General features: G+C 41.5%; 1 protein-coding gene across 1 annotated transcript in view; it reads left to right on the forward strand.

Moving 5' to 3' along the window:
* Positions 1-22414, forward strand: part of lrrc49 (leucine rich repeat containing 49) — a 45907-nt gene that overhangs the window by 11396 nt on the left and 12097 nt on the right. The window contains 9 exon segments of the mRNA XM_081372702.1: positions 3626-3769; positions 4705-4766; positions 7961-8111; positions 10500-10583; positions 12912-13147; positions 16994-17068; positions 19848-20076; positions 20416-20601; positions 20679-20788. Of these exon segments, the coding sequence (XP_081228828.1) occupies positions 3626-3769; positions 4705-4766; positions 7961-8111; positions 10500-10583; positions 12912-13147; positions 16994-17068; positions 19848-20076; positions 20416-20601; positions 20679-20788 (1277 nt within the window).

Consider the following 22414-nt stretch of genomic DNA (forward strand, 5'->3'; position numbering starts at 1 on the left):
TACTGTACTCTACCTCTACCGTACTCTACTGTACTCTACCTCTACTGTACTCTACCTCTGCTGTACTCTACTCTACTGTACTCTACCTCTGCTGTACTCTACTGTACTCCACCTCTACTGTACTCTACTGTACTCTACCTCTACTGTACTCTACCTCTACTGCACTCTACTGTACTCTACCTCTACTGTACTCTACCTCTACTGTACTCTACCTCTACTGTACTTTACTGTACTCTACCTCTACTGTACTCTACCTCTACTGTATTCTACCTCTACTGTACTCTACCTCTGCTGTACTCTACTGTACTCTACCTCTACTGCACTCTACTGTACTCTACCTCTACTGTACTCTACCTCTACTGTACTTTACTGTACTCTACCTCTACTGTACTCTACCTCTACTGTACTCTACTGTACTCTACCTCTACTGTACTCTACCTCTACTGCACTCTACTGTACTCTACCTCTACTGTACTTTACTGTACTCTACCTCTACTGTACTCTACCTCTACTGTGCTCTACCTCAAATGTACTCTACTGTACTCTACCTCTACTGTACTCCACCTCTACCGTACTCCACCTCTACTGTACTCTACTGTACTCTACCTCTTCTGTACTCTACCTCTTCTGTACTCTACCTCTGCTGTACTCTACTGTACTCTACCTCTACTGTACTCTACTGTACTCTACCTCTACTGTACTCTATCTCTACTGTACTCTACTGTACTCTATCTCTACTGTACTCTACCGCTACTGTATGTACTTTACTGTACTCTACCTTTACTGTACTCTATCTCCACTGTACTCTACCTCTACTGTACTCTACTGCTACTGTATGTGCTTTACTGTACTCTACCTTTACTGTACTCTATCTCTAATGTACTCTATCTCTACTGTACTCTACTGTACTCTACCGCTACTGTATGTACTTTACTGTACTCTACCTTTACTGTACTCTATCTCCACTGTACTCTACCTCTACTGTACTCTACCGCTACTGTATGTACTTTACTGTACTCTACCTTTACTGTACTCTATCTCTAATGTACTCTATCTCTACTGTACTCTACTGTACTCTATCTCTACTGTACTCTACCTCTACTGTACTCTACCGCTACTGTATGTACTCTATCTCTACTGTACTCTGCTGTTCTCTATCTCTACTGTACTCTACCTCTACTGTACTCTACCGCTACTGTATGTACTCTATCTCTACTGTACTCTACTGTACTCTGCTGTACTCTATCTCTACTGTACTCTACCTCTACTGTATGTACTTTACTGTACTCTACTGTACTCTATCTCTACTGCACTCTACCTCTACTGTACTCTACCGCTACTGTATGTACTTTACTGTACTCTACCTCTACTGTACTCTACCTCTACTGTACTCTACCTCTACTGTACTCTACTGTACTCTACCGCTACCTCTACTGTACTCTATCTCTACTGTATGTACTTTACTGTACTCTACCTCTACTGTACTCTACCTCTACTGTACTCTATCTCTACTGTACACACGTGAATCTGCATTTCCTTCAGCCTGAGGATTATTATTTCACTTTTGGTGTGAAAGGGTCTTTACATTTGCCCAAAAATATAACTTTTTTGTTATAAAAAAACAAGCCAAGCCCAGGTGTAAAAAAAGTAACGTAACGCAATTAGTTACTTTTAAAAGGAATAACGCAATATTGTAATGCATTACTTTTCAAAGTAACTTTCCCCAACACTGGTCTTAAGGCATTAAATACATAAAATCAACTATTTCCTACTATCACATTAAAGTCAGCATCTATTTCTAAATCCATGTTGACATCAAAGCATCACATCTCATAAAATAAACTGCATTTCTTACTCTATTCTTCTCTCAGTTTCTGCTGATTTTAAACCTTGTCGTCGTTCTGTTTGCGTTGTGATAGTGGAGGCGGATGCTGATTGGTTGATTAGTGGTTTGATCACGCTGTGCATAAGTAGCTCCGCCCCCTCACTGCTGTGAATAATACATGAGGTCCAGGGGTTTTAAGGTGGATCAGCATCAGTCTTTTAATTATTTCCTGCGTCAGTCTATTTTAATCTCGTTAAGTGCTAGTTTGGTTGTGTATGTTGAGCTGTTGGACATGCATGTGGGATTCAGCGCCTCCCTGCTTTTAAAGAGCAACCTTTAATGGATCAAAGTTTATTTTTGAAACTGTGTTTTATTTCACTGTAACCTCCACACAAACCGTACAAACTCTGTCACTGGTTTCTTTGTGTTTTCGTTTACAGGCTCATGTCAGTCTGATGTTGATGCATCAAACACGCTCATTTAAAGTCTGATACTGATGAACCAGCTTAGATTAGAATGTAAAGTCCACACTAGATGCTTAGTTACTGCTATCTAGTTAGTAAATAACTGTATTTCATTTGGTTTAATACAAACAGGTGAACTGATTAATGAATAACCATGGAAACTAATGATGGCGGGAAAATAAGGAAAAAGGAAACAGGATGTGACCTAAAAGTCCTGAAAATGAAAACCAAACGCAATGAAAGTGACAATTATGTGGCGGGAAAAAACAACAACAGAACGGCAAGATGTAAATTCTAAGGGGAAACGTCAAAATTGTGAGATAAAATGTTGCAACTACATTTTATAATTTGGCATTCTGTAGCAGAAAATAATTGTGAGATACATTTTTTTTTTTTTTTTTAATTTGGTTGCAGCGTTTGTTCTTACAGCTGTTTGTACAGTATCATGCAGTCTCATAATCTGGCGTTTACATTCAACGAGCCTTTAAATTCATGAACACAAGTTGTGTTGAAACGCTGTGAATTTCAGTTTATCCTGTTTAACTTCTTTTGCCTCACATAACTAATGGCAAAATATATATTTCCACTAAAATATGATACCTAATCATGATTGTTTTTATGATACTTTTTATATATACACTACTGTTAAAAAGTTTGGGGTTGGCAAGTCTCTTCTGCTCCCCAAGGCTGCATTTATGTGATCAAAAATACAGTAAAAACAGTGAAATATTACTCCACTGTAAATCATCAGTTCTCTATGTGAATATACAGTAAAGTGTAATTTATTCCTGTGATCAAAGCTGAATGTTCAGCATCATTACTCCAGTCTTCAGTGTCACATGATCCTTCAGAAATCACTCTAATATGAGGATTTGATGCTCAAGAAACATTTATGATTATTATCAGTGTTGAAAACTTGAGATTTTTATTTTTCGGGATTCTTTGAATCTTTTGTAACATTATAAATATCTTTACTATCATTTTTGATCAATTAAATGCGTTCTTGCTGAATAAAAGTATTAATTTCTTCTTTTAAATTTGACCTTTACATACAGAACATGTGCAGTCGTTGTACTGAGATTAGGGATGTTTTAAAGAGTCAGTAACAAGTCATTTATTAATATAATATTCTCTCTTTTAAATGTAAACATCATTAATGTCTAAAGGACATTAAAACATGGTCTAATTGATGTAATTCAGTCAATCTGCAGTTTACTTCCAGCTGTTGTTCCTGATCGAGGGCTTCCTTCAACATTTTGTTTCATGAAAAGTGGTTAATGGTGCGACTCTCCAACATTGAGTCCTGCGTGACTTCAGCTCCTCTGTCTCTCCTCAGATCTCTCAGATTGAAAACGTGTGTGGTTTGTCGAAGCTTCGTGTGCTGAATCTGTCGGGGAACCGCATCGCTCGCGTGGAGAACCTGCGGGGCTTGAGGAGTCTGAGCGAACTGAACCTGCGACACAACGCCATCGCACACGTGGTGAGTTTAATATCATAAATAAATCACATTTAAATACAAAACATCAACACTTACTGCACTTACACAGATGAAATATTTAATTCGTTCACCACGCCGACATCAGAGAACTGTGAGACGCGTGAATGTGATGTTGAATTATTGAAATATTAAAACTTATAATCTCATTTATAAAACTACACAAATAGCTGATGATCTCCAACAACTGTCCAACGGTGTTGCAACTACTGTATTCTCAGCGGATTTTGCACTTTGATATATGGTTGCTAGGTTATTGTTGGTGGTTGCTAGGGTGTCTGTGATTGATGACGATCTTCTGTCTGTGATTGGTGGAGTCGTGCATCAGCTGGATACATGTTCACGGAGGCACAATACAGAGGCAGTGGAGATGGAGACACAATCCCCCCCCCCCCCCCCCCCAGTGGGCGTGGCTTTCAGATTTTGACGTGTGTCGCTCTGTCTTTATGACATGTAGCTAAATAAATAAATAATTTGCTAAATATTTTTTTTTCTGCTTTTACATTTTCATGGTTCGGTTTATTTCAGTACGGGTTTCATTTTAAAATCATTTATTTACATTTTTCATTGTTTGGACATAATTAATTATTAGCTTTTCAGCAACCACTTAAAAGCATCTTAGCAACCATTCTCCACACCCTAGCAACCACAAATTAATTTAGTTTGAAAAGCCTCCAGCTGAACACAGTGACTGACTGTTTTTGCTGTCGATCACTTCCTGTGTGTGTGTGTGTGTGTGTGTGTGTGTAGAGAGAGATGCTCAAATTCAGCACACACACACACACACACTCCCCTCCCCCGCAGTCGTCCTGCTCTTCCGCTGCCCCTCCCGTCAGTGTTCCGCCGCAGCGGTGTGTGTGTGTGTGTGTGTGCCGGTGATGCTGCATCACTTCTCTCTCTCTCTCTCTGTTTGCCTGTAGACGGATGTGCAGCATCTTCCTCGTCTGCAGCGTCTGTTTCTCAGCGCTAACAGCATCAGCAGGTAAGATTAGCATTAGCGTGTCTAACCCTGTCCTGTCTGAGGATGTGTCGTGCCCTCGTCCTGCAGCACACACACACTCACACACACACACACACACACACACACACGGGTGGAAGCATTTAGACTGTCATCCAGTGTGTCTGTAACCATGGGAACATGGTTCAGTAATTAGTTTTTTATGTGTTGTCATGGTGGGAGTTGTGTGGTTGCTAAGGGCGTGAGCGCATGTATGGTGTTGATGCAGTGTGATGGAACGAGCGTTACGGCGTGTTTTTCCTTATTACTGCTGTGTCATACTGCTGCATCCAGAGCCCTGCGTGTGTGTGTGTGTGAGGGTCTGTGGGCGGGGCTAACTGAAGGTCAGGGGTCACTCAATGTCTATGTAAAATTAAGACAAATTTATTTATTCATTCAGCCATGAAATTAAAAAATATAAAAGCAATTCTGACTTTTGTCACAATTCTGACTTTATATCTCACAATTCTGACTTTATATCTCGCAATTCTGAATTTATATCTCGCAACTCTGGCAATTCTGACTTTATATCTCGCAATTCTGACTTTATATCTCGCAATTCTGGCAATTCTGACTTTATATCTCGCAATTCTGACTTTATATCTCGCAATTCTGACTTTATATCTCGCAATTCTGGCTTTATATCTCGCAATTCTGGCAATTCTGACTTTATATCTCGCAATTCTGACTTTATATCTCGCAATTCTGACTTTATATCTCGCAATTCTGGCTTTATATCTCGCAATTCTGGCAATTCTGACTTTATATCTCGCAATTCTGACTTTATATCTCGCAATTCTGACTTTATATCTCGCAATTCTGACTTTATATCTCGCAATTCTGAATTTATATCTCGCAATTCTGAGTTTATATCTCGCAATTCTGAGTTTATATCTCGCAATTCTGACTTTATATCTCGCAATTCTGGCTTTATATCTCGCAATTCTGACTTTATATCTCGCAATTCTGAATTTATATCTCGCAATTCTGAGTTTATATCTCGCAATTCTGAGTTTATATCTCGCAATTCTGACTTTATATCTCGCAATTCTGGCTTTATATCTCGCAATTCTGACTTTATATCTCGCAATTCTGACTTTATATCTCGCAATTCTGGCTTTATATCTCGCAATTCTGACTTTATATCTCGCAATTCTGAATTTATATCTCGCAATTCTGAGTTTATATCTCGCAATTCTGAGTTTATATCTCGCAATTCTGACTTTATATCTCGCAATTCTGACTTTATATCTCGCAATTCTGAATTTATATCTCGCAATTCTGAATTTATATCTCGCAATTCTGAGTTTATATCTCGCAATTCTGAATTTATATCTCGCAATTCTGACTTTATGTCTCGCAATTCTGACTTTATATCTCGCAATTCTGACTTTATATCTCGCAATTCTGAATTTATATCTCGCAATTCTGGCAATTCTGACTTTATATCTCGCAATTCTGACTTTATATCTCGCAATTCTGGCAATTCTGACTTTATATCTCGCAATTCTGACTTTATATCTCGCAATTCTGACTTTATATCTTGCAATTCTGGCTTTATATCTCGCAATTCTGGCAATTCTGACTTTATATCTCGCAATTCTGACTTTATATCTCGCAATTCTGACTTTATATCTCGCAATTCTGGCTTTATATCTCGCAATTCTGGCTTTATATCTCGCAATTCTGACTTTATATCTCACAATTCTGACTTTATATCTCGCAATTCTGGCTTTATATCTCGCAATTCTGGCAATTCTGACTTTATATCTCGCAATTCTGACTTTATATCTCGCAATTCTGACTTTATATCTCGCAATTCTGACTTTATATCTCGCAATTCTGGCTTTATATCTCGCAATTCTGGCTTTATATCTCGCAATTCTGACTTTATATCTCGCAATTCTGGCTTTATATCTCGCAATTCTGGCTTTATATCTCGCAATTCTGGCAATTCTGACTTTATATCTCGCAATTCTGACTTTATATCTCGCAATTCTGACTTTATATCTCGCAATTCTGGCTTTATATCTCGCAATTCTGGCAATTCTGACTTTATATCTCGCAATTCTGACTTTATATCTCGCAATTCTGACTTTATATCTCGCAATTCTGACTTTATATCTCGCAATTCTGACTTTATATCTCACAATTCTGACTTTATATCTCGCAATTCTGACTTTATATCTCACAATTCTGACTTTATATCTCGCAATTCTGGCTTTATATCTCGCAATTCTGGCAATTCTGACTTTATATCTCGCAATTCTGGCTTTATATCTCGCAATTCTGGCAATTCTGACTTTATATCTCGCAATTCTGACTTTATATCTCGCAATTCTGGCTTTATATCTCGCAATTCTGGCTTTATATCTCGCAATTCTGACTTTATATCTCGCAATTCTGGCTTTATATCTCGCAATTCTGGCTTTATATCTCGCAATTCTGGCAATTCTGACTTTATATCTCGCAATTCTGACTTTATATCTCGCAATTCTGACTTTATATCTCGCAATTCTGGCTTTATATCTCGCAATTCTGGCAATTCTGACTTTATATCTCGCAATTCTGACTTTATATCTCGCAATTCTGACTTTATATCTCACAATTTTGACTTTATATCTCGCAATTCTGACTTTATATCTCACAATTCTGACTTTATATCTCGCAATTCTGGCTTTATATCTCGCAATTCTGGCAATTCTGACTTTATATCTCGCAATTCTGGCTTTATATCTCGCAATTCTGGCAATTCTGACTTTATATCTCGCAATTCTGGCTTTATATCTCGCAATTCTGGCAATTCTGACTTTATATCTCGCAATTCTGACTTTATATCTCGCAATTCTGACTTTCTCGCAATTCTGACTTTATATCTTGCAATTCTGAGTTTATATCTCGCAATTCTTCACTTTTTCCCTCCAATTTCTCAGTTTATATCTGTTTTAAGGGGCACCTGTTTCATGGATGAAAGGATCTGCCTGGGTCACGGAATGTTTTTGTGATTAAAAATTAGCGAATGTCTTGTTTAATTTCATGGTAAAAATGGGCTTCCACACGAAGGGAAGCAACACGACAGTTAACGATTCTCTCTTCCTGTTTGAAATCAGAACTATTGCAGAATGCCGTGTGATGTTGACGTCAGTGTCGTGTGTGTGTGTGTGTGTGTGTGTGTGTAGTTTGGATGCGCTGGCCTGTCTGTGGGACTGCCGCTCTCTGAGTGAGCTGAGCGTCGATGGGAATCCCGTGGCGCTGGAGTCATGCTACAGACACACACTCCTCCGCTGCTGCTCGCCACACCTTCAGCTGCTCGACATGAAGCGTGTCACGGTGAGTCTGGGCCGATCACGACCCGTTTAATCCTGTTCTGATCAAGTGTGTCACGGTGAGTCTGGGCCGATCACGACCCGTTTAACCCTGTTCTGCCGATCACGACCCGTTTAACCCTGTTCTGCCGATCACGACCCGTTTAACCCTGTTCTGCCGATCACGACCCGTTTAACCCTGTTCTGCCGATCACGACCCGTTTAACCCTGTTCTGCCGATCACGACCCGTTTAACCCTGTTCTGCCGATCACGACCCGTTTAACCCTGTTCTGCCGATCACGACCCGTTTAACCCTGTTCTGCAGATCACGACCCGTTTACTGTTCTGCAGATCACGACCCGTTTAACCCTGTTCTGCAGATCACGACCCGTTTAACCCTGTTCTGCCGATCACGACCCGTTTAACCCTGTTCTGCCGATCACGACTCGTTTAACCCTGTTCTGCCGATCACGACCCGTTTAACTCTGTTCTGCCGATCACGACCCGTTTAACCCTGTTCTGCAGATCACGACCCGTTTACTGTTCTGCAGATCACGACCCGTTTAACCCTGTTCTGCAGATCACGACCCGTTTACTGTTCTGCAGATCACGACCCGTTTAACCCTGTTCTGCAGATCACGACCCGTTTACTGTTCTGCAGATCACGACCCGTTTAACCCTGTTCTGCAGATCACGACCCGTTTAACCCTGTTCTGCCGATCACGACCCGTTTAACCCTGTTCTGCAGATCACGACCCGTTTAACCCTGTTCTGCAGATCACGACCCGTTTAACCCTGTTCTGCCGATCACGACCCGTTTACTGTTCTGCCGATCACGACCCGTTTAACCCTGTTCTGCCGATCACGACCCGTTTAACCCTGTTCTGCCGATCACGACCCGTTTAACCCTGTTCTGCCGATCACGACCCGTTTAACCCTGTTCTGCCGATCACGACCCGTTTAACCCTGTTCTGCCGATCACGACCCGTTTACTGTTCTGCCGATCACGACCCGTTTACTGTTCTGCCGATCACGACCCGTTTAACCCTGTTCTGCCGATCACGACCCGTTTACTGTTCTGCCGATCACGACCCGTTTAACCCTGTTCTGCCAATCACGACCCGTTTAACCCTGTTCTGCAGATCACGACCCGTTTAACCCTGTTCTGCCGATCACGACCCGTTTACTGTTCTGCCGATCACGACCCGTTTAACCCTGTTCTGCCGATCACGACCCGTTTAACCCTGTTCTGCCGATCACGACCCGTTTAACCCTGTTCTGCCGATCACGACCCGTTTAACCCTGTTCTGCCGATCACGACCCGTTTAACCCTGTTCTGCAGATCACGACCCGTTTACTGTTCTGCCGATCACGACCCGTTTACTGTTCTGCCGATCACGACCCGTTTAACCCTGTTCTGCCGATCACGACCCGTTTAACCCTGTTCTGCCGATCACGACCCGTTTAACCCTGTTCTGCCGATCACGACCCGTTTAACTCTGTTCTGATCAAGTGTGTCACAGATGTGATGCAAACTAAAGGCCTAAACTAATTAAAAACAGGGACGAGCTGTTTGATGGGTTCTGATGATGAGTGTAATGGAGAATGTTTCTGTTGTGATGCCGTTTAATTTTTTATATTTAAAATAACATGATGTTATGATAGCGGGGGCTTACGTTTTGATATTTTCTATGATTTGTGATTATGATTAGTTTTAGCTGTTGTGGAGTTATATTAGAGCTGTATAATTTCTATCTTCTTCATTCTTTATTTTATTTAAAAGAGAATAAACTAGATTAGTTAATAATAAATGGGATTAAAATAAAAATTAGGTAGTTGTTCATATATAGATTACATAAAATTAAAATAAATAAGCTTGTCAATTAATATAAATAAATAAAGATTATATATAAAAAAAAAAAAAAATAAATCATATATTTAACGTTACATTCCTATAGTGAGTAGATATAACTTATAATTATGTAATTTAATAGATTTATAATATAAATTTTTCAGTGTATTAATTGTGTGTTTATAAACGATAGATGCCTTTGAAGTGTTTGATGTGTAGATCATGTTTGAAAGCCCTGATCTCCAAAACTGCAGCAATGCATGCTGGGAAGAAAACAGCTGGGCCGGCACATCATCTGACAATAATCCTCGGTGATCCACACACACACACACACACACACACACAACACACACATATGTGTGTGTGTGTGTGTGTGTGTGTGTGTGTGTGTGTGTGTGTGGATCACAGAGGATTATCATTGCTGCAGTTTTGGAGGTGTGTGTGTGTGTGTGTGTGTGTGTGTGTGTGTGTGTGTGTGCGTGTGTGTGCGCGTGTTTGTGTGTGAGTGAGTGTGTGTGTGTGTGTTAATTGTGTCCTGACGGTTTGCTGGCGCTCCTCAGGAGGAGGAGAGACGCTCGGCGAGTGTTTCGGCACGAAAGGAGGATGAGAAAAAGAAAGAGAGTCACAAACTGGCTGCGCACAAGGTACAAACACACACTTCAGCCCGACACACACACACAACAAACTACTGAATTCAGAGGGAAAACAAGCTTCCTGACCCCACCGACAGACACTTGTTCTTGTTTTAACCACAAACTCACTTCATTTCTCAGAAAACCAGATAATTTTGCTTCTGTATCTTGATTTAAGAATGTTTAGATATTTGGAAAACGAGACAGAAACACTGAGTGAGAGAATCACTTTTGCAGTGTGTTTTTTCCCTGTACACACTCTCTCTAAGAGGTCGCTCACACAGATTCACACATGGAGTTTGTTCTGACACACAGTGATCACATGCTTCTGGATGACAGCGATTCTCAGCATCTGTGACACACATTCAGTGCCAGGATTCAATCTTTGATCTCTAGGAGCAGCTGGAGGTCAAGCAACATGAAATCTTTTCTCCAGAATGTTGTTGATCTCAGTCTCACGTTCAGAGACTCTCAAGATGAATGATTCTCATCAGATCTGTTCTCTGATGTCAGTTAATGATCACGACAATGCCGGTCAGCAAATAAAATTTTTTAAATTTTACATGTTTATGAATTCATTTTTAGTAAGTGTTTAATTTGGATTGTTTTTATTTTTATTAAAAATCTTTTATATTAATTTGACATTTTTATTAAATTTGTATTATTATTAATTAGTATTTTATTTTGACTTGAATCTTTTACATAGTTTGTTTACATTTTATTATTTAATTCGTTGTAGTAAGTGTAAAGTAATTTTTAGATTTTAATTATATTCTTTTTATTTTTAATTTATTCATTATTTATTTTAATTTTCCTTTTTTAATGTTGTACTTACATTTATTCACTCTACATTTACATTTTTATAATTTAATTTTAGTTAGTATACTTGATCTTTTTTAGATTCTTAATTTTTCTTAATTTTTAGATTCTTAATATTAATTAATTATTTTATAATTATTAAAAATTAATTATAATTTTTTATTTCACCTTTTTATTTATTTATATAATAAACATTTTTATAATTTTTTATTGAGTAATTTTTCATTTTTATTATGTATTTAAAGTTATTATTTATTTTAATTTGTCTTTTTTTATTAATTATACATTTTTACAATTTTTTTATATATTTTATGTTTATATTTTTAATGTTAAGAGGTTTAGTTTTTAAGTGTTATTGTTTTTTTAGATTGTAAATGTCTTTCATTTTTAATTTTTTATAGCAAGTTCAAGTTCAAGTTCATTTTATTTATATAGCACATTTAAACAGCCGCTAGACAGGCCATAGTGCTTTACAGAACAAGCATATTAAAAAAAGCAGCAAAACAACACATAAACACGTAACGAAACTAAGCTAAGATTAATTTTAAAACAAAGAAACAAATGTAAAATAGTAAAAACAGCTCAAGAAAAGTAATCAATATGCTAACGAGAATAGGTATGTTTTGACCAGAGACTTAAAAACAGAGAGGTTGGGAGCCGTTCTGATCTCTAGAGGCAGGGTGTTCCACAGACGCAAAAGCACGCTCCCCTCTACGCCTAAGTCTGACACGAGGGACTAGCAGCAGCACCTGGTCGTGGGATCTTCTGGACGGAATGTACGGATGAATAAGTTCAGAGAGATAAACCGGTGCTATGTTGTGTAAAGATTTGAAGACAAAGAGAAGGATTTTAAAATCTATTCTCTGCCGAACTGGTAGCCAATGTAAAGATCTGAGGATGGGAGAGATATGATCATATTTGCGACAATTATGGATGAGTCTGGCCGCAGCATTTTGGACTAACTGAAGACGGGAGATTTGAGAATCTGATATACCGCAATATAGTGAGTTGCAATAATCCAGCCGACACGTGATGAAAGCATGAACCGCCATTTCCAGAGTTATTGGAATGAGAAAGCCTTTAATTTTAGATAGTAAGCGAAGTTGGTAGAAACCGGAACTGATTACAGATGAGATGTGTTTATCAAACTTTAAAGACTGGTCAACAAGAACACCTAAGTTCCGCACTCCAGTAGATGTAAAGGGAGATAGACTCCCCAAGTCTGGGCATGTACACTGGGACCTTTCACTCGGGCTGAAAACAATGACCTCGGTCTTATCATCATTAAGAGATAGGAAATTTTAAACCAGTCAGGCAAGTAGATCTGACTCCATAAAAGTGAATCTCAGCAAAACTGATCACTAACATTATTTTGTCCATTAAGACCCTGAATTGTCATTTACTGTAATGCATATGAGAAAATAATGACATTGAAACTGTACAAGAAGTATTTGTCATAGAACTGCAGCTGTAGTTTCACACAGGAACCACTGAAGGATCTAATGGTTTCTTTGGTCCCAGGAAAGGCGTCGACTGGCGATCCAGAATGCAGCGCATGAGTGGGAGGGGCTTAAAGCGCATCAGTGGGAGGGGCTTAAACAGAACGAGGCTCAGCAGTGGGAGGGGCTTAAAGCCTCGAGCCTCGAGATTCCTGCGCAGAACGGCTCAAAGGAAGACGTCAGTCCAGACAATAGCCCCGCCCACAGCCCTGCGCAGACTAATGGGAACGCTCAGGAGACCTCGCCGGACGAGCCCAGGTGTCTGTGTGTGTGAGTGTGTGTGTCTGAGTCTCTGAGTGTCTGAGTCTCTGAGTGTCTGAGTCTCTGAGTCTCTGAGTGTCTGAGTCTGAGTGTCTGAGTCTCTGAGTGTCTGAGTCTCTGAGTGTCTGAGTCTGAGTGTCTGAGTCTGAGTCTCTGAGTGTCTGAGTCTCTGAGTGTCTGAGTCTGAGTCTCTGAGTGTCTGAGTCTGAGTCTCTGAGTCTGAGTCTCTGAGTGTCTGAGTCTCTGAGTGTCTGAGTCTCTGAGTGTCTGAGTCTCTGAGTGTCTGAGTCTTTGAGTGTCTGAGTCTGAGTCTCTGAGTGTGTGAGTGTCTGAGTCTCTGAGTGTCTGAGTCTCTGAGTGTCTGAGTCTCTGAGTGTCTGAGTCTCTGAGTGTCTGAGTCTCTGAGTGTCTGAGTCTCTGAGTGTCTGAGTCTCTGAGTGTCTGAGTCTGAGTGAGTGTCTGAGTCTGAGTCTAGTGAGTGTCTGAGTGCCTGAGTCTCTGAGTGTCTGAGTCTCTGAGTGTCTGAGTCTGAGTCTCTGAGTGTCTGAGTCTGAGTGTCTGAGTGTCTGAGTCTGAGTCTCTGAGTCTTTGAGTGTCTGAGTCTGAGTCTCTGAGTCTCTGAGTGTCTGAGTCTCTGAGTCTCTGAGTGTCTGAGTCTGAGTGTCTGAGTCTGAGTCTCTGAGTGTGTGAGTGTCTGAGTGTCTGAGTCTCTGAGTGTCTGAGTGTCTGAGTCTCTGAGTGTCTGAGTCTCTGAGTGTCTGAGTCTCTGAGTGTCTGAGTCTGAGTGAGTGTCTGAGTCTGAGTCTAGTGAGTGTCTGAGTGCCTGAGTCTGATTGTCTGAGTTTCTGAGTGTCTGAGTCTCTGAGTGTCTGTGTCTGAGTCTGAGTGTCTGAGTCTGAGTGTCTGAGTCTGAGCGTCTGAGTCTGAGCGTCTGAGACTCTGAGCCTGAGTGCCTGAGTCTGAGTGTCTGAGTCTGAGTGTCTGAGTCTGAGTGTCTGAGTGTCTGAGTCTCTGAGTCTGAGTCTCTGAGTGTCTGAGTCTGAGTGTCTGAGTCTGAGTCTCTGAGTGTCTGAGTCTCTGAGTGTCTGAGTCTGAGTCTCTGAGTGTCTGAGTCTCTGAGTGTCTGAGTCTGAGTCTCTGAGTGTCTGAGTCTCTGAGTGTCTGAGTCTGAGTCTCTGAGTGTCTGAGTCTGAGTCTCTGAGTGTCTGAGTCTCTGAGTGTCTGAGTCTTTGAGTGTCTGAGTCTGAGTCTCTGAGTCTCTGAGTGTCTGAGTCTCTGAGTGTCTGAGTCTGAGTGTCTGAGTGTCTGAGTCTGAGTCTCTGAGTGTGTGAGTGTCTGAGTGTCTGAGTCTCTGAGTGTCTGAGTCTCTGAGTGTCTGAGTCTCTGAGTGTCTGAGTCTCTGAGTGTCTGAGTCTCTGAGTGTCTGAGTCTGAGTGAGTGTCTGATTCTGAGTCTAGTGAGTGTCTGAGTGCCTGAGTCTGATTGTCTGAGTTTCTGAGTGTCTGAGTCTCTGAGTGTCTGTGTCTGAGTCTGAGTCTGAGTGTCTGAGTGAGTGTCTGAGTCTGAGCGTCTGAGTCTGAGCGTCTGAGACTCTGAGCCTGAGTGCCTGAGTCTGAGTGTCTGAGTCTGAGTCTGAGTGTCTGAGTCTGAGTGTCTGAGTCTGAGTGTCTGAGTCTGAGTGTCTGAGTCTGAGTGTCTGAGTCTGAGTGTCTGAGTCTGAGTCTTTGAGTCTGAGTCTCTGAGTCTCTGAGTCTCTGAGCCTGAGTGCCTGAGCGTCTGAGTCTGAGCGTCTGAGTCTGAGTGTCTGAGTCTGAGTGTCTGAGTCTCTGAGCCTGAGTGCCTGAGTGTCTGAGTCTGAGTGTCTGAGTCTGAGTGTCTGAGTCTGAGTGTCTGAGTGAGTGTCTGAGTCTGAGTGTCTGAGTCTGAGTGAGTGTCTGAGTGCCTGAATCTCTGAGTGTCTGAGTGCCTGAGTCTCTGAGTGTCTGAGTCTGAGTGTCTGAGTCTCTGAGTGTCTGAGTCTGAGTGTCTGAGTGAGTGTCTGAGTGCCTGAGTGTCTGAGTCTGAGTTGTCTGATTCTGAGAGTCTGAGTCTCTTGAGTCTGAGTCTCTGAGTCTGAGTCTCTGAGTATCTGCGTGTCTGATCTGAGTCTCTGTGTCTCTGAGTGTCTGTGTCTCTGAGTGTCTGAGTGTGTGTGTGATGTGTCTGAGTGTCTGAGTGTGTGTGTGACGTGTCTGAGTGTCTGAGTGTGTGAGTGTCTGAGTCTCTGAGTGTCTGAGTGTGTGTGTGACGTGTCTGTGTCTCTGAGTGTCTGAGTCTCTGAGTGTCTGAGTGTCTGAGTGTCTGAGTGTGTGTGTGACGTGTCTGAGTGTCTGAGTGTCTGAGTGTCTGAGTGTGTGAGTGTCTGAGTCTCTGAGTGTCTGAGTGTCTGAGTGTGTGTGTGACGTGTCTGAGTGTGTGTGACGTGTCTGACTGCTATGAGAGGCCGTTTGAGACGAAACTCATTGAAACACTTGCTATACACACTGAAACACTCGCGCTACACACTGAAACACTCGCGCTACACACTGAAACACTTGTGATACACACTGAAACACTCGCGCTACACACTGAAACACTCGCGCTACACACTGAAACACTCGCGCTACACACTGAAACACTCGCGCTACACACTGAAACACTCGCGCTACACACTGAAACACTCGGATTTTGAAATCCTCATAACTTGGACTGTGGACAGCTTGTTTTCTCTGTCATTAACATCAAGTAAAGTCAAGTCAAGTCAAGTATATTTGTATAGCGCTTTTCACAATATAGATTTTATCAAAGCAGCTTCACAGTATTAAATTAAAATAATACAACAAGGTTTGTTTCAAGTGGAATTTATTGATTGATAAAATAAAATTAAATATCCCCAAAATATTCCCAACTGAGCAAGCCAAAGGCAACAGTGGCAATATATATAATATATCTGACAAAAGTAAGAATAGCAGATGTTGTCCGTTTTGTTGATAGTTTTCAGGGAGCTGTGACAAGATCGAAATTGGACAAAGGTTACAAATTATTCTTGACCTTTTCTTACATAAAAAAAAAGTTCCATTAATTTAAATTGTATGACACTTGATGACTAGCTCACACTTACTATAGCTAAACAAAATAAACAAAAACATTGAAATGATGTCTGATTGTGGGCTATGTTTGAAATCTAGTGTCTTTTGTTAAAATTTCATGTTAGTTTGTCCCGGAGATTGCAGCAATATTCCACTATGACTAGATTATGGCTCATTTTTCATGTTACTATACCATGAATGAAACTAAGAATTGTACATCTTTATAGTGATAAATAAACCGCGCTTCTGTTTCCAAATGAACCAAACTTCCGGTTGCAATGAAATGACTTCCGGACACACTGAAAATGTTTGTGCTCTCTCACACGCGCGAATGTTTGAAAAGTGCAGTCTTTGTGCAGGTACAACAGTATGTGGGCGATTACAGGGTATATGCAAAGAGTTTCTATGTAACCGCATGTCTTTCATATATATGCACATATATATAGTGTTTCACATGTACGCGCAAGTGTTTCACATATATGGGCAAGTGTTTCAGTGTGTAGCGCAAGTGTTTCAGTGTGTAGCGCGAGTGTTTCAGTGTGTAGCGTAAGTGTTTCAGTGTGTATCACAAGTGTTTCAGTGTGTAGCGCAAGTGTTTCAGTGTGTATCACAAGTGTTTCAGTGTGTAGCGCAAGTGTTTCAGTGTGTATCGTAAGTTTTCAATGTGTATTGCAAGTGTTTCAGTAGGTTTCGTCTCAAACGGCCTCTCATAGACTGCTGTGATTCTCTGTCTCAGGCGCTTGAGTCCGCTCACACTCTCAGCTGGAGGGTTACGACCTGCCAGTCGCCCAAACAGCCCCAGAGACTCCAGGTACATCTTCACACACACACACACACACACACACACACACACACACACACACACACACACACACACACACACACGTCACAGTGTCAGAACATCACAAACACGTGTTTAATGCAGTGACATGTGTCACACTGACATTTCACCTACATTTTTGTCCTGTTTTTTTTTTAAGTATTTATTTTAATTTGACAAATTTATGATTGAATTAATTATTAGTAACTGTTTTATTTACATTTTTTATATTATTATTTTTTTTTTTTTTTGGCTGCAGTGCCTCCCGCAGTGATGTTCCCAGCATGCTCTGCTGTAACACATTTGATCCATCTCTGTCCAACACACACACACACACACACACACACACACACACACACACACATACACACACACACACACACACACACACACACACACACACACACACACACACACACAGTCACTCACTCACATTCATACACACACATGCACGCACACGCACACACACACACACACACACACACACACACACACACACACACACACACACACACACACACACACTCACTCACTCACTCACTCACTCACTGACACACACACACACACACACACACACACTCACTCACTCACTCACTCACTCACTCACTCACTGACTCACACGCGCACACACACACACACACACACACACACACACACACACTCACTCACTCACACACACACACACGCACACACGCACACACACACACACACACACACACACACACACACACACACACACACAGTCACTCACTCACTCACATTCATACACACACATGCACGCACACACACACACACACACACACTCACTCTAATATTATCTCAGTGATGCAGTGATTCTCTGATTCTTGGCGGCTCAGTTTAATCCATCACATGAACAGTGTTAGTTCAGGAATAGAGCGAGTGAGTGATGAGCAGAAGAGCAGATCTATCAGCGTCTCACTCAGACACACACACGCACACACACACAGCGACCTATCAGCGTCTGACGTCTGAGTGTTTTCAGTCTGTATGTGGGCAGAGGATTAAAGCGTGAATCACATCAAGAGCTGCTAGTTAAAAACTCATCATTTCCCTCTGAATTTACCTCTCAAAATTAAATCTCTCAACCAAATCGCTCTAATTTTAATTAACCAAACTGGGCTGCAGTACAGCGTTAATGTTTTTGGCTACACTTTATTTTAAGGTGTCGTTGTTACAGTGTAATTATACATTTAAGTACTGAGTAATATTAAGCAACTACATGTACTTACTATAGGGTTAGGGTTTGGTTGAGGGTTAATTGCATGTAATTATGCATAATTTACTGTTATTACTATTACTATGGTAAGTACATGTAACTTATGTAACAAGGACATTGTAAAATAAAGTATTTTTTTGTGTTTTTTTAATGGTTAAAATGCAGAATGTTTTGTGTTTTGGTTAGTGTTGAGTTATAGTACTTAAAACTCTATATAAACAGCAGAAGTCCATTGAAATGAGTGGTTTGATCTGTGTTTCGAGAGGTTCAGTTGATCAGGTCTGGAGCACAGACAGACGCTGCCGTCGATCTCTTCATGCCAAGTGTGAACACAGTCCAAATATTCCTCTGAGAAGAGACTCTGTCCTAACATGTTTGCCAGGAGCGTTTAAATCATTCGTTCAGTCCTGTGTTACAGGAGCCGGAGACTCATCACAGGGAAATGAAACGAGACGAAACACTCTTGATGATGATTTTCTGTGTGTCTCCAGGTTCTGACAGGATCATTTTATTTAACATAATATCTCATCATTTACGTCGCACTCACTCACCATTATATGTTTGGTCTAAAACGCTAAAACTGTTCTCATGTTTTACCATAGGACAGCAAATACAAGTAAATTTTCTGTCATATTTGCAGGACTATGATATGAAGAGTGTGTGAAGTAACATATTTTAGTAACAGTGTGAAAGTGAATCGCACATATAAGGCACAATACTGATGTAAACATGAATATCTATTTGTAAAACATGCGTCACATGACTAAACTTTAGACTAATGACTATTTAGACTAAACTAAACACCTCCGTTTTGACAGTCCACACTACAACGCCTGAAAACGCTAAATTCACCTTAAAGCGCAAGTGTAAAACCTCACAAAAGCTCACTGAGATGATACAGACGTAAAAAAATAAAGTTATCGCGCAGTAAATTTTTTAATACCTCCATTTTGACAATCCAAACTACAACGTGAAAACACCGTTTTTCAAGTTTATCCACTTTGGAGAGCGATTTCAAAAAGCTTCGTTTTCATTAATAAAAACGTATTAGGGGCTGTTTACATGACACCGTTTTCAACTAAAAACTTACAACTTTTTATGCGTTTTGGCCATTTGTTTACACGAAAACTGCATTTTGGGAGCCTGAAAACGCAAAGTATTGAAAGCGGGTTTCAAAGTGTACGTTTTTCAAAGCAGTCTCCGTGTAAACAACAAAAACATGAATCTCTGAGGACGATGACGTCATGCACATGCATATTACGTGTTCGGTCTATAGTGTTTCATCGCCATCTACTGGCCTGGCAGCAGAATACAGCGGGTTTAGTCGTTTTCGCTGTGTGAATGGGGATTGTTTTGACAATGGTGTCGTCTGTATGCGGAAAACTCAAAGGAAAAACTTCTCCGTTTTAAGCGTATTGTTGTCGTGTAAACGTACACTTAGTGTAGACAAGCCCGGAGACTCCTGCTAATCACAGGGAAATGAAACGAGACGAAACACTCCTGCATGATGATGTTCTGTGTGTGTGTCTCCAGGTTTCAGGACGGTCCCGGCGTTCAGAGCCTGTCGATGTCTGAGCGTCACCTGGCGGAGCTGGAGGGCGAGACACTGCGCTTGTTCGGCCCCGGGGCCCTGGAGACGCTGGACCGATGCTGGGGGGTCCAGACGGCCTCGAGCGTCACCACCGTCTCCTTCAGATACATACACTTCGACTCCATCATCCCCACATTCCTGCGCATCCGCCTCAAATTCCCAAACCTCACGGTGAGGATCAGACCCTTATAGATAGTCAAAGCTAAAATTATTCAGACACGGATATTGTTCCACTAGTGTGATCAGGAGTCTATAGTTCATTTATGTAAGTGAAGAGAGCAAAATAAAGTAAACTGTGACATATCATACCCAGAAACTCTTCACACAGTGACTACCAGTGACATTAATACAAATTTGGGACCAAAAATGATTCCAACACTTTGACCTCACCACTAGATGCCGCTAAAAATCACACCTTGCACCTTTAAATGTGTAAATATCAAGGATATTCTGGTTTTGCTGTCATGACCTCTTTAACATGCAGCTGTAATGATGGTGTTTCCGCCACAGCACCTGATGTTCATGGAGACGAGCATCACTCATCTTCCTCAGCTGTCGGCTCTGGCTCAGATCCGGCGTCTCGATCAGATCACCGTCCATCCGGAGGGCAATCCTGTGGTGCGACTGACGCTCTGGAGATCTTTCCTCATCTACAGACTTCAGCATCTCAACCTGCAGAAGATCAATGGCGCAGAGGTCCGAACAGCTCCGCCAGCGTCACTCACTGCTGTGTATGACGAGTGCGTGTGTGTGATGATATATCTGTGTTTCAGGTGACTATGAATGACATCACGGCCTCCGAGTTGATGTTTGGGGCTCTTGGTCACGTCGCTGCGACCGAAACGCCACGCTGTCGCTTGCTTCTGCTGCTGGAGGAGTCCAGGTGTGTGCCAGCTTTATTTCTATAGCACTTTATACGTGAAAGTGATTCTGTGTCTCTTTGGGATGATGCAAGACAAGAAGCCGTTCACCTGCAGAACACAAGCTTCTGGAGACACATACAGTCAAACTAAAAATTACCATTTTCTAAACGATAGCAAATAAACTGTGATAATGTGAGAAATGTTGAAGGTGTCTGAATACAGTCTGTCTGTAGATCTGAAGTAGTGAGTTTAGGTGTAATGTTTGATCTGTAAGAAAACATCAGTGCCTTGAATCTGATTGGCAACCAGTGCAGGTTTATGAGGAGAGGAGTGACGTGTGGCTCGATAAACACTCTCTTGCTGCAGCATCTGGATCAGTTGCAGAGGTTTGACAGATGCTGGAAGGAGAGAGCATTACAGTAGTCCCGTCTGGATAGAACAAGAGCTTGGAGAAGGAGTTGTGAAGCTCCGATAGGATGAGCCTGATCCTCCTGGTGTTGTTGAGGGCAAATCTGCAGGACCGGCAGTTCTAGCAATGTGTTCTGTGAAGTTCAACTGATCATCAATCACATCTCCAAGGTTCCTGGCTGTCCTGGATGGAGTTATGGTTGACAAACCTTGCTGAAACAGTGATAAACTAGATGATAACAGTGATGGGATAAACCATGTTTCTGAATGACAGACACTAGTGATGACATGTAGATGGGGAAGAGAAGCGGTCCCAGCACTGAGCCCTGAGGCACTCCAGTAGCTAGATGATAACAGTGATGGGATAAACCATGTTTCTGAATGACAGATCTAGTGATGACATGTAGATGGAGAAGAGAAGTGGTCCCAGCACTGAGCCCTGAGGCACTCCAGTAGCTAGATGATAACAGTGATGGGATAAACCATGTTTCTGAATGACAGACACTAGTGATGACATGTAGATGGAGAAGAGAAGTGGTCCCAGCACTGAGCCCTGAGGCACTCCAGTAGCTAGATGATAACAGTGATGGGATAAACCATGTTTCTGAATGACAGACACTAGTGATGACATGTAGATGTAGAAGAGAAGTGGTCCCAGCACTGAGCCTTGAGGCACTCCAGTAGCTAGATGATAACAGTGATGGGATAAACCATGTTTCTGAATGACAGACACTAGTGATGACATGTAGATGGAGAAGAGAAGTGGTCCCAGCACTGAGCCCTGAGGCACTCCAGTAGCTAGATGATAACAGTGATGGGATAAACCATGTTTCTGAATGACAGACACTAGTGATGACATGTAGATGTAGAAGAGAAGTGGTCCCAGCACTGAGCCCTGAGGCACTCCAGTAGCTGGATGATAACAGTGATGGGATAAACCATGTTTCTGAATGACAGACACTAGTGATGACATGTAGATGTAGAAGAGAAGTGGTCCCAGCACTGAGCCCTGAGGCACTCCAGTAGCTAGATGATAACAGTGATGGGATAAACCATGTTTCTGAATGACAGACACTAGTGATGACATGTAGATGGAGAAGAGAAGTGGTCCCAGCACTGAGCCCTGAGGCACTCCAGTAGCTAGATGATAACAGTGATGGGATAAACCATGTTTCTGAATGACAGATCTAGTGATGACATGTAGATGGAGAAGAGAAGTGGTCCCAGCACTGAGCCCT

This window comes from Scardinius erythrophthalmus, assembly GCF_964197995.2.
Source record: "Scardinius erythrophthalmus genome assembly, chromosome: 8".
Classification (NCBI taxonomy): Eukaryota; Metazoa; Chordata; class Actinopteri; order Cypriniformes; family Leuciscidae; genus Scardinius; species Scardinius erythrophthalmus.